The sequence below is a fragment of the Gadus chalcogrammus genome, chromosome 18, assembly GCF_026213295.1.
Source record: "Gadus chalcogrammus isolate NIFS_2021 chromosome 18, NIFS_Gcha_1.0, whole genome shotgun sequence".
Lineage (NCBI taxonomy): Eukaryota > Metazoa > Chordata > Actinopteri > Gadiformes > Gadidae > Gadus > Gadus chalcogrammus.
Genome location: NC_079429.1, coordinates 8,371,443 through 8,385,215, shown reverse-complemented (window position 1 = coordinate 8,385,215; position 13,773 = coordinate 8,371,443). Strand labels below are relative to the sequence as shown.

At 52.8% G+C, this 13,773-nt stretch overlaps 1 protein-coding gene across 2 annotated transcripts in view; it reads right to left on the bottom strand.

The window, feature by feature from the left end:
* The window catches only part of adkb (adenosine kinase b), a 92,688-nt gene that overhangs the window by 48,591 nt on the left and 30,324 nt on the right, over nt 1-13,773 (bottom strand). For both annotated transcript variants that reach the window (XM_056576478.1, XM_056576477.1), the window contains exons 5-6: nt 4,103-4,275; nt 1,559-1,667 (exon numbers count right to left, since the gene is read on the bottom strand). In XM_056576478.1, the coding sequence (XP_056432453.1) occupies nt 1,559-1,667; nt 4,103-4,275 (282 nt within the window). The remainder of the gene's footprint in view (nt 1-1,558; nt 1,668-4,102; nt 4,276-13,773) is intronic.

The window sequence follows — 13,773 nt, the reverse complement described above, 5'->3', positions numbered from 1 at the left end:
AGAGAGAAAGAGCCAGAGAGAGAGAGAGAGATATTCTACAAATCGGGCTGTGAATTGGGTAAATGCGTGAGTGCTCTCATCGAGGTTAATGGACAGGGGGGCCATAGAGAACAACGCCGTGGTCTAGACACAACACGGGGCATTAAGATGGAGTAGCTTCGCCAGTGTATGGGGGCCCAAGTACCCGAGAAGTGCAAATGCATGTCTAATAAAGCCACTGATCGCCCGGGTTCGTTACCAAAGAGGCCCAGAAGGGATGCTTAAACACTGGGCTGGGAATCACATCCAATTGTGGCCATTTCCCTCCTTCTCTTCCTCCTCCCCAGCATAAAATTGTCGGATGTGGGCAAAAACCAACTGCCAATTCACAGGATGTGCCGTGTCTGCTAATGCAGAGCAGAGGGATGGGATTGGACAACAAAAATGTAAAACCTCATAAATTAAAAAAAGAACGGGACCACACAAAACTCCACAAACTCTGGAGACGATCATCGATTTTGGCAGTGCCAGTGTGGCCACCCCACCCGCCCGCGCAGCACTCCCCCTGTTTGTTTGTGTTACCAAGCGGATAATTACAAATAATCTTTGTTACTGTGTGACATCGCTCCGCAAGTTGGAACGTCTCGTCGTGGAACACCCGGAGACGTTGTTTGTTGCACTTGACGCCCGTCGCCTGGGCTCTCGCGGTGATTTATGACGATAACAAAGTGTTTGGGAGGCTCAGGAACATGGTGCCGTTTCAGGGCTATCGCGTTCACTGGAGATCTGACACGGCCCCGCTGATCCGCCGGAATGAGTCCCCGACAGCGGGGTAACGTGAGAGGACCTGGTCAGTTCTGGTCCCCGAACCCTGCATGTTAAAACATAAACCTCAGTGTGCCGGTTCAGTGTTGGGGTCACGGGCCTCTGCGTGTGAGTGTGTGTGCGTGTGACTAGGTCTCTCACTCTGTCTGTCTGTCTGTCTGTCTGCCTCTGTTTGTCTGTGTGGATGTGTGCGTCTGTGTCTGTGTGAGTCTGTCTGTCTGTGTGAATGTGTGCGTCTGTCTGTGTGTGTGCGTGTGCATGTGTGTGTGTGTGTGTGTGTGTGTCTGTGCACAAGTGTGAGTATGTATGTATGAATGTGGGTACGTTTGTTGGGGTATGCGTGCATGTGTGAGAGAGTTGGGGGAGGTGGGTGCGTTTCCCTTCGGTAAGGAGAACACTTTCTTTGTGAAAGACGGGAAAGGGGGTACGAGCTTGTGAAATCAATTTTCACACTTGTGCAGCACCTGTTGGCTTGTCTGCTTGTTAAAAGAAATGAATGAATGCATTACATGTTGCAATTTCACAGCGCCTCGCCGCGCGGCAGACAAAGACAAGGCAAGGGGGTATGGAGAATTGTGCTCCATTGTCTCAATAGGTAACATAGATCTGTTCACTTTGCCGAAGGATGAATGGGCTCACAACGCAAATGCGCGCCGAGGCATTTCCTGAATAAAGGCCTCTCAACATTTTGTCCTCCTCTCTCTGGCGTCTGAGTCGGGGAGCAGTTATATTGAAGGCGGAGGCTCTCACTTACCGCGATATAATAGACCTTGGCTTTCTGCACCAGCTCCCAGTTGCTCTCCAGGTCCAGGTGTTTTTCCTTTTTGTAGCAGTTTGCCGCTGCCAGGTTGGCGACGAGGGACCTGCGGAGACAGACCCCATAAATCTAACCGCATTGCTTATCATCCATCTTAATTTCGCCTCAAAAACATTCCCTTAAAACTCAAGGGGGGGGCCCCCCAGACTCCCCCCCCCCCCGTCCCCGTCCCCCCGTCCTCTCGTGATGTAGAAGGGATAACATTTCCTCGGGTCGTCAGCCTTGAGGGGGAGACGGAGACGTCAGAAAGTCAAGCTTCTCACTTCTCAAAATCGCACCAAAAATAGCGTTTACATTTTGCGTCACAATTTCTGACAGAGGTTCAGTTTATTCTATTTTCTATTCCATGTTATTATAACTTGCTGCGTTTATCTATTTGGACTGCCGTTATGCATTGTTTCTCTCAGGGGATGAATGAAGTACCTGCCTACCTATCTATCTATCTATCACTCCATCTAGGTCCATCTCATAAATCAAGCAGCTCATTTTGTAAACGCTGAAAGTGATTCAATCATCACACGCCAAGGGGAATTCTCTCACGACACATTGCGCTAAGTGACGCTCTCGTCCATTGACATCCCATTCTAAACAGGCCCTCCCCATTATTAACAAAACAAAGCTAAAAATATAAAAGCTTTTTATTTCTTCCTATACCGAAATTAACATTTGAGATAAGTACTGCCGTGAGAGGGCCCGCGAGGCGAAGCAGGTGGCATTATCTTTACTTAGCTCATTAGCCAGTCCTTGTGCGAGGGCTTTTTTTACGAGTGGCCATCAATATGAGAGCGCACATCATCACTACTTAAGGGAAACGGTTAGGCTGCCATACGACGGCGTGCAATGTCTCCCTCTCACATACGACCAGCTGGGAACAGCTGTGCATCGCTGCCTGCCTATAGCGGCGTCATCAGCGGCGCACTGAGCTAGCTGGCCCGGCCTCTAAAGGACGAGTGCTGCTGCTAGTGCTCATCCTTTACAGCCTGAGCCGGCTACCTTACTGAGGCTATCAAAGATGAATAGGGATAACACTCGGTTTGATAATGGACGATAAGGTCGGCGCAACAATGGCGGCTACGATGGGCTTCATTAGCCTGCCGGATCTAATGGATCCAGGTAGTCGAGAACCCCCCCCCCCCCCCCCGAATCGAGAATAAACACCTACAACCGTATTGTACAACCAGCAACAGCTACACCCCTTATTAATATTCCCAAAGTAACACGTACAACATAGGACAACATACGTAATGTCACCAGAAATGGCCTTTTAATAAAGAACATACACAGCGACAGCCATTTAAACAAATAGGGGGGCGACTACAATAGCAGATCAGAGCAGCAGCAGCCGGGAGTGGAGGTCGCCTGAGGAGGTTGACTCTACTGAGGAGCTGTAGCAATCAAAGCCCCCGGTCGGCGAGGGGGGGGGGACCCCGGTCGGCGAGGGGGGGACCCCGAGCGCCTCCTCGTCTCTAATCCTTCAAAGCCATCTCCTGCTACCAATCTGCCCCCCCACCCCCACCCCCAGCCCGCCCCTGGCGACCTTTCCCCTGGCCTTCTCAGCTGTCTGTTAAACACCTGTAAGAAATATTATGGGAGCTCCTCTCTGGGCGCCCAGTGACTGACCTTTTCAGGTGTCAGAGCCCACATCAAACAAGCCGCGGCGCGAGACCATTCAGTGGGGCTGACTCCGTCCTCGGGCACCCAGGGGGGGGGGGGGGGGGGGGGGGGGCGGGGGTCGAGTGGTGATGGAGGTGGCGGGGGCTTCAGCCGGTTGAGTGACTGACACTTTCGGTAGCGGTGGGTGAAGGCCCGGTCAGAAGTTGAATGTTTACCGGAGGACTGTTCATTGATCGGCGACCGGTCCATCACGCACACACACACACACACAGATGCCTTCTGATAGCGATGTGCGTACCTGTGTGTGTGTTTGTGTGTATTTCATGTGTGTGCATACATGTGTGTGTATGTGTGTATGAGATTGGAGCTCACGAGGGTGGGGGGAGGGGGGGGGGCAGGTGGGGGCTAGCATAAACTCTGACCCCGGCTGTCTGTAACGTGCTGTTTGTGTTGCTAGCGTTAGCGAATCTCCCGCGATGCTTAAGTCAACCCCCACCCCCCCCGCCACGCCCTCCCACCTCCAGTCTATTTCTTTCCATCTTACAACTGAGCCGGGCTGACAGGGAGAAAATCAGGGTGGGGGGGGGGATGAAAGCCCCGCCCCTCTTAACACAGAGACTGTTGACAGCTCACTGGGGCGGCACGGACTGAGCCAGGCCCTGGAACAACACGCTCAAGCTGTTTCCCCCCACCCCCCCCCCCCCCCCGTCTGATGGGTGCACCCGCGCTATGATGGCCCGGTCCAAAGGCCCTCCAGCCTCCCGGGGTCAGAAGACCACGTCGGCTGAGAGGGGCGGCGGTCTAGTTCTGGCCAGGGGTCAGGGGTCAGGGGTCGGAGGCTAAGCGCTGGGGGGTGGGAGTGCTGACCTGTTGTCGCCGGTGATGCAGGCGGCGCAGGTCCCGGTGGGCTCGCTGTTCTGCTCGTAGTAGTGGGCGTCGACGTGGGCCTCGCGCGCCTTCTGCTTCAGGATCTCCCCGAAGCGGTCCTCGCCGATGCAGCCGAAGAAGGTGCCCACCTTGTGGGGCTCCTGGAGCATCCACTGGGGGAGCAGGACGAGAGAGAGGGGTCAGCAGGTGGTCCTCAGGGGAGGCTCTCGTTCACCTAGGGCCGGGCCGTGGCATGGGGATCCTGGTTGTCAATCAATATGAAAAATAGCACCTTGAAGAGTTTTACAGTGAAATGTTCGATTGATAATATAGAGGATAAACTGGAATATTATTTTCAGTATATCCCCCATAATGTGCAATATTATCCAGCTAATCGAGAATATACATGTGTTTTTCAAACCCACACGCAAATACAATTGTATGGATAATACAATATTATTTCTTCTATTTTATCTGTAGGTCTATATATATATATATATATATATATATATATAGCTTCATATAGCTATATATATTTGGATGCTCTTTCACACACACATTTGATCATTGTACTACTAAATCTCCAAAAAGCCTCCCACACGACTAAAGGAGGAGCCAGGAGATTCCTCCTCCACCTCCACCTCCACCACCACCACCACCCCCGCACTCCACAGAGAAGCCTTTCAAACCCTGCGCTCCTTCCTGCCTGTGTGCTAAAAACAGCCCCATCTCCTTATTTACACAAAGCCCATTAATGTCAAGGCTCTGTCCATACTAAGGCAAACACCGGCACTCTCTAAAAGCCTTGTGTACCTGTTGTCCATAAGGAGACACCCCCAGCACCACTAACACCACCTTCACCTCCTCATCCGCCCCAACCAACCCCCCCCCCCACCAACCTCCACCCCTGGTGATCTCTGGCCATTTCCTGTTTCTAGCAGTTGCCTGGTGTGCTGTGTGTGCTTTGTGTGTTGCTGCTGCTGCTGTTGTTTTTCTTCCTGGGTTGATGAGAGGGACTGCTCGGATTCACCTGCACTCAGGTTTAACCTCCAAAGATTTATTGATGTGCGCTCTGCAATGTTTGCTCATTTTATTGCAGCCTCCTGTTTTGTTGCTGACGGGGGGCCCCCGGTGAATGAGATGTTGCTGCTTTCTGGGATGACCTGTATGTGTGTGAAATTAATCATTTCGCACAACCAAATAGCGTCTCGGCAGGGAGGGGGGGGAATGCATTTTCATCATCCGTGCAGAGGAGCTCCCAGCTGATCCTTTTTTGGGCTCTTTCCCGTCTCTCTGGGTAACGAGTTCAGATGTACAATACAAAAAAAGAAGAAGAAAAAGAAATAAAATACCACAAAGATATCATGGTGGCTTTTTTGGATTCTTTGAACCAGATCCCAGGTGTTCGGGAGGGGGGGAGAGGGGGTTGAGCCTGGGCAATTAATGCGCCCGTGGAACCAATGGAGCTGTTTGTTGTTTTAAAACCTCCCCACTGAAATGAACGTCTGCCACCGGCCACGGCCCGTCTCCATCCAGCGACAATTCATCCATTCATTCGGCAGCCATCTTCCTTCACACACACACACACACACGCCTGCTGAAAACACACACACACACACACACACACACACACACACACACACACACACACAGTACAAACACAAATATAGACACACAGACGCACAGATCTACAGTGAAAGCCGACAGAAGTGGTGCCCCCTGCGGGGGCTGCTCATCAAGGTCAGTGGCTGGGGTCCACGTCAGGTCCGATCTGGTTCTCCCCTAGCAACGATGAGCTCCCCACCCAAGGTTAGGAGCTGGGGGCTATAAATAATGACAAGGCAGCAGCCCCTCCACTTCTCCACCTCTCAGGTGGAGATAGTGAGGGGCTTCTCTCTCCCCCCCCCCCCCCCCCCTCCAACTCACAGCCATGATCCCTTCCCCAGAAATAACCCCCCCTGGTGACAGCATGGTGAATCAGTCTCTCTCTCCCTCATTAACATACACACACACACACTCGCACAGACGCACACAGACTCCCGCTTGGTTGCCCGACGCGCCCACGCATGGAGACGCACAGAGGGGCTGAGACACTCTGACACACTCACGTCATCCACACGACTCACACACGCTTTCCCCCAGCAACCCCCCCCCCCCCCCCCCCCCCCCCACCCCGCCCGACACAAATAAACACAGAATCACACGAGCTCTCCCCTCCGACACAAATAAACACAAAAAAATTGTGTGCAGCCGTGCGCGCGTGTTAGATACAATTATGTTTGTTTATGTATTTTGTGTTTATCACACGCACCCCGACGCACACACACACACACACACACCCACACACACCCCCTTCCCAATCAAACAGACATACACAAACACATACACACCCCTTGACTATCAGCATGTAAAAACAATTGTGTTATCCGTTTCCATTACTATTAATTATACTGCCGTTGTGGGACTGCAGTGTGTTGGATCCCTTGATTTGACTCCCTGGCACCCTGCAGACAACTACCCCCGCCCCACCCCCCCCCCCCCCCCCCCCCCCCAAACCCCAACCCCTAACCCCTCTGCCCCCAGATAAGGAGGAATAATAACTCCATCATGACAAAAGCACTTTCCGCTGGGGTCACGGCGGGGTCGACCGGCCTAGCGCTGGGGATTCATGCTTAGTCACATCCCAATTACGCCACTGTGGCAGCAGCAGAGGCAGGGATTGGCAAATGCACATCAAGGCCCTTCATTACGGCGGGCCGCTCCACTGAAATTAAGCAGCAGATGAGACAGAGAGAGCCCCTGCCCCAGGCGGCCTGTTAGAGAGAGAGAGGCACCGTACGATAGAGAGAGGCACCATACGATAGAGAGAGGCACCGTATGATAGAGAGAGGCACCATACGATAGAGAGAGAGAGGCACCGTACGAGAGAGAGAGAGAGAGGCACCGTACGATAGAGAGAGAGAGGCACCATACGATAGAGAGAGAGAGGCACCGTATGATAGAAAGAGAGAGGCACCGTACGATAGAGAGAGAGAGGCACCGTACGATAGAGAGAGAGAGGCACCGTACGATAGAGAGAGAGGCACCATACGATAGAGAGAGAGAGGCACCGTATGATAGAGAGAGTGGCACCGTACGATAGAGAGAGAGAGGCACCATACGATAGAGAGAGAGAGGCACCGTACGATAGAGAGAGAGAGGCACCGTACGATAGAGAGAGAGAGGCACCGTACGATAGAGAGAGAGGCACCGTACGATAGAGAGAGATAGGCACTGTACGATAGAGAGAGAGGCACCGTACGATAGAGAGAGTGGCACCATACGATAGAGAGAGAGAGGCACCGTACGATAGAGAGAGGCACCATACGATAGAGAGGCACCATACGATAGAGAGGCACCATACGATAGAGAGGCACCATACAATAGAGAGGCACCGTATGAGAGAGAGAGAGAGGCATCGTACGAGAAAGAGAGGCAACGTTTGACAGAGAGGCACCATACAAGAGAGAGAGAGAGGAAACGTACGAGAGAGAGAGGCATAGTATGAGAGAGAGAGGCACCGTACGATAGACAGGCATCGTACGAAAAAGAGAGGCAACGTACGAGAGAGAGAGAGCCACCATACGATAAAGAGGAAACGTACGAGAGAGAGGCACCATACAATAGAGAGAGAGAGGAAACGTACGAGGGAGGGAGGCATAGTATGAGAGAGAGAGGCATCGTACGAGAGAGAGAGGCAACGTACGAGAGAGAAGCAATGTACGAGAGAGAGAGAGAGAGAGGGGAGGTACTGAGAGAGAGGCAACGTACGAGAGAGAGAAAGAACGAATAGAGAGAAAGGGAAAAAGGAGGGAGATAGATGATGCCACTAAGGGATAGTGAGAAATAGGAGCTGAAATAACATTTCTTTCCCCCCCAGATTTTCTGCAAGGTGCCGGGAGCACGCATCGCACACTGCAGAGTGCTGCTGTATACTTACTTAACTAGGGAGAACGCCAGTCCCCACAGATTAATAACTTCCCATGATACACCACAGGGACATATCTCTAGGTAGAGGCGGACGTGGAGGGAAACCCAATACAAACACAGACTAGAGTGTGCACGCATGCGTGTGTGTGCATAAACGCGCGCGTGCGCGCGTGTGTGTGTATAGATGGAGAGCAGGGGGAGTAGGATAGGAAGGGGCAAAGAGGCTTACCCGCTGAAGGCACTGCGATAATAAAGTATACATTATGTTAAGTGGGGAATAAGTCTGCCATCTCTTTCAGTTAGGCCCCCCATTTACCCAAACCGTCTCCCCCCTCATCCCCACCACCTCCCCCCACGACCACCAAAGGTGCGGCATCCCCCCCATCGGAAAGCTTATTAATTATGATGTCTCGTGGTCTCCTAAGAGGGGCCCCGGCGCGTGGGAGGGGCCCCTGGGCTGGGCTGCTCCACGGCCCAGCAGCTGCCACTCTTCACTACGGAGACGTCGGACGCCGCCGCCGCTACCCGGTTCGCGCGGTAAACTTCCTTGAGAGCAATTACGATCACCCAGATGAGGATGAGGCCGTGCGGCTGTGTGTCTGGAGACTGGGGGGGGGGGGGGGGGGGAGCCCAAACAGACACCGCTTAAACCCCCCCCCCCCGGAACGTTACGGGGTCCCTGTTTGCTCTCGGCTCCATCTCGCCCTCATCTTGAACAGCTCTATCCCTGCTTTAGATTATTGAAGCGGTAATGGAGGGGCGGGGGCCTGTGTGTGTGTGTGTGTGTGTGTGTGTGTGTGTGTGTGTGTGTGTGTGTGTGTGTGTGTGTGTGTGTGTGTGTGTGTGTGTGTGTGGTCCGACTTGGATATTCCTCCTGTATAAAGACGGCGTCTTCTCTCTAGCGTCCCTCAGGTCAATGCATTTCGCTCGAGAGTCGAGGGCAATCATTTTGCGGCGGCGTTAATGATGCAATTCCAATGCAATTCAGAACGACCGAAGGGACGCCGTGCGATGTGTGCCCTGCATTCGGCGCGCCAAGAATGGGAAGGCGGTGGTGTTGGGATACTGGAGGTGGGTGGGGTGGGGGTTTGGGTGGGAGGGGGGGGGGGGCTGTTGATAGATGATGCAGCGCGTTATCCTGCGGCTCCACTACTACAACCACCCCCCCCCTCCTCCTTTCCTCAGCTCCACAGGGCCTTTCTGCACCTCGCCGGGAGCCAGCCCCGCCATTCTGCCGCCCGCCCACGGGAGGCCGGTGGCGCGCGGCGCTCCAGTGTCGGCGCCGCCGGTGCCTCTAAAGAGTGCATCACAGGAGCGCCGCGGGGGACCGCGCCGACTCCGGTGAAACGCGGCTGGGCGGTGTGTTTACCGCGCGAAGCCATGGCGTTGACCGATTCGAGACCGCCGGATACAAAAAGACAAGTCGCGGGAACCGGAGAGACACAGACACGAACATGTGTATGCGTTGCGTCCGAAGGCGGCGCCGGTTTTGACGCGCGTTTACGTTTGTAAACACCGTTTACCTAAGGATGAAGATGGCCGGGGGGGGAGGAGGGGCTTGTGCGCCTCCAGCGACACAGTTCTCCTCTGGAGCAGAGGAATATGGCCGAGCCTGACAATGTCCCCGTTAATTATAGGCTTATCAGCCCCGGCGCAAATTCAATAGCACTATTTATAGAGGCCTAGAATAGCAGAGGGCGCGGGCACATGGCCTCGGGCCGGGCCAGTTGTCGGCGCCCTCTGTGCTGCTGCCCACTGCCGGGGCAGCATCTCCTCCAAAATATAGGACCTGTGTTCCTTTACCTCTTCACTGCCGTTAAAAACAGCAATCAAACAATTCTATCGGTACTTGTCATGGCGGGTCCTTTTATAGATGGTGGAGGAGGTGGTGGTGGTGGTGGTGGTGGTGGTGGTGGTGGTGGGTGAGTGTGTGGGGCGGGGAGGGGAGGGGGGGGGGGGGGGGGGGGGTTGACACCAAGAGCATGGACATTGATGAGGTCTGGCAGCTTCCATTAAATCACTCTTTCCTGTAAAAGTGTCAGCCATCAGAGCAAGCGGCCGAGGATTTTTCACTCAATCAGGTAACACACTACACACTCCAACCCCTCGCCGGCCCTCCATCCTTCAACACACACACTCACCCACCCCCACCCCCACCCACACACACACACACACACACACGGCTCCGTCCTCGGCCTCCTTAGGGCACACCCTTCTCCCCCAGCCCCGAGGCTTCTGGTCAATAAGTCCTATCAGTTCAATTTCATGCACAGTTAGCCGCGTTGGGGTGCAGGGCTGCCCGCGTTGGGGTTGCATATGTTGTTGCTGCCGCTGATGTTGTTGTTGCTGTTGTTGTTTTTCAGCCTCCCTCTCTCCCCCTTGGAGGTTTGATAAGTGGGGTGGGGACCTGGAGTGGAGTTAAATGTTGTAGTGGAGAGGAAAGAGAGGGAGAGGAGAGGGAGAGGAGAGAGAGGGAGCGAGAGAGGGGGCTAGCCAGATTTGTTTTAGCTCTGCTTACCGCCATGGCTACCTGCCAAGCCATTAACAAGTGTCTCATCTCCATGCGGTGGCGCTAGCTAAGAGGGTGAAACAAAGGGAGGGCTGTAAATGATCAACGCGATAATGAGCCTTTTATCAGTCGAAAAAGGCACGGCGAAGCGCTCTATCCCCCACGTCATTTTTTTTGTTTTTGTCTTTTTAGATCATGGAAACATATTCTCCGCCCCGCAATCAACCCTCAAAAGGTTCAATCAACACGAGAAAGGTTCATGAATGGAAGAATGTAATCCAAGGCCTGTGGCCCTGCTGATCAACAACATCACTCGCATGTGGGTGTACCGCAAATACACTTGATACCAAACTGAAAATTCTGCCCTTGTAAACATCGTCTATTGTTTCCACAAAGTCAATCGCCGCACTCCAGTCCGACGTGGCATCCCGCTGTCACACATTATTATCAACTACACATGTTCTGCTGAACAAGGCAACGTTTCTCACAACCAAAGGGGAGGCACAGCCAGGCCACCAAGGGAAGGACGTATAACACTAGATATGAAAAACACGAGCATTTACATGCTTGTATGATTTTTTTCCCCCCTGCTGAGTAGTTGTCTTGTACGTGCGTGTCCCAGACAAGGGGATGAGGTGGTGGTGTCAGTGGTGGAGGGGGCGGTGAGAGCTGACAGCTCCCAGGAACAGGACCCAGATCAGCCCCCCCCCCCCAACCCCCCGGGGCATTAAGCATCCAACCCGGGGTGAAGTGCAGACACACTCCATGGGCTTGTATATTTAACACGACAATTGCAGTGCCCCCCTCCTCACAGCTAACAAAGAGGAGAGTTCAGCGGCGCACGCTACGCGACACGCAGCCTCCAGCACCACCCCCAGACTCCACCCCCACACAACACCTTCCGCCGCAGCAGGAGCAGCAGCATCGCGCTGCATAGGAATCAGGCATGTGGCGCTATCGCCAGGCGCCAAACTTTTTTTCTAAAAAGGACACCTGATTATTTGTTTCACTCCCTCCGTCTCCCTCTCTCGCTCTCTCTCCATCTCACACCTATTTTTATTTTTTCTACATTTCTCACCTTCTTTGTTAAACACACAGCCTTGATTTGGTTTCTGTTGCCCGGGAGGGCTGAATTATTTACAGGATAAACAAGGTGATGTTGTCTCAGTCAGTCGCAGCCAAAGTCCCCCACCGCTACAATAGAGGCAGGCACTTTTAGCTGGCAGGCTCGAGGCGCTGAGCTACGATGCGGCACTGGGGTGAGGCTTTGCGTTGCGGGGCTCTCGGTCTGATATCCTGGGCTCTCTGTGTGTGTTGTGAAGGTTAGTGGGGGACCCAGCGGTTCACGTGAAGGGGAAAACGCCTTCCAGCTACATTCATGGGCTGGGACTCCCTGGCAGCGAGGCTTTTCCTCCTCGCTCACTGAGTAATAAATAGGAGCCATAAAAATGAAAGCCCGGAAACACAAACAAAAACTTTGCAAACAAATCTTGTCTATATGCATCCGGGTAGGCCACTACCTGACATAAAATGACCTACGACGTCATCAGGTGTCATATAACATAGTAACAAATGAGCTGGTAGGCCAGTAAGCAGATAAGTAAAATAAGTAACGGATGTACATTTTCCCTTTTGGACGAGCCAATCATTTTTGGGGACTGAAAAACTGAAATCAAAGAGTTGGGAGGGGTAATCACTGACCAGAAAATGGCATTAATGCAGTCTTCAGTGGACACACTAGTGGTGAACAGGAAGGCTCTTAATGGAAAGGTCCCTAATCCTGCCAACGGAATGTCATCCAGTCACTGTCACCAGCGCCAGGTGGAATGGCGGGCTGCGACCTCCCACAATGCACCTGAGCAGCGCTTTGATCTGGGACAGGAGGCCGTGGTCCGCTCTGGATGTGCTGACAGCAGCAGGTGATCTGGGTGCTTTTAGTCGTGATTTGACACATGGCAAGTGACAGCCACCACTGAGGGTTCAGGACGGGTCGGGCGGACTAAATCAAACATGGTGGTGGCGTGTGGCTGAATAAATGAAATCCCTTAAAACGCGGAGGAGAGGTGCGCTTTAATAAGCGTTGGACTGCACTGTGTATGAATGATTTTGTTTCAATCGCCCCCCATACTGTATTTAGGTTTTGGCCTCGCCAGGCTTAGATTATCTAGTGCCGACACAATGATCCTAATCCTCCCCAGAATACATCGATACAACCAAAAGCACTTTTATACAGCTTAGCAAAGATTATATTGTATGTAGGTCTCGGTGAGTAAGGAGCTTACATTATTGAGAAGGCAAGAAAAAAAGAAAAACTGAGTAGCTTTCGTTTTCAAGAAAAAAAAAAAGGTGTTTAAGACGAGGTATAACTACAAGCAATTGTTTGGCCATCGCCTTCATTATGAGGAATGATGTGGGTAGGGGGGGTGGTGAGTCAGATTCAAGAGCCCTGCCCTTCTGTGTGTCAGTGTACTACCGCTCTTTGTAAGAGAGTTCATCTGACGGCGTCACAATAGGAGGATATGATTTGACCCGTCCGTCGGGAACGGGAAAACGACATTCCTGGTGTCTTCACACACTGTAGCAGGAACCCACTTATCAGATTACTCACGCCTTTGTGTCTCCAGTGCTGCCGCTGCAGGCAGACGGGGGCTTTTCCCTAATGTTGCATGTTGGAAAATATCCGCGATGAGCGCTTTTCTTGTCGACACCGGTGTGTGAAGAAGGGTGTGTGTGTGTGTGTGTGTGTGTGTGTGTGTGTGTGTGTGTGTGTGTGTGTGTGTGTGTGTGTGTGTGTGTGTGTGTGTGTGTGTGTGTGTGTGTGTGTGTGTGTGTGTGGATCCGGTGGCCGAGTTGCTGCCCAGGTAAGCAGAAAATGGCTCTTAGCTCAGGCCTGACCTTGAGGGAGGAGGCCATTCAATCAGCTGGCTGCACAGCGAAGGCCCCATCATCGCACTAATAGACTGGATCCTCCTCTCGGCCCAGATCATGGACGATGCACGGACGGTTGCCTCCTGCCTGGCAAGTTAAAGGGGTAATTTGTTCAATAAGTGTGACTCAGAAAATAAGCCATGACAAAAAAAGAAAAAAGGACCTCCACTGCTGGTTGAAAGGATGGGGCTTATTCGACGCTCGGCACATCTAATTAGATTTTCTGATTATAGACCCAACACAATTGGATGAGGCCACATAAAGA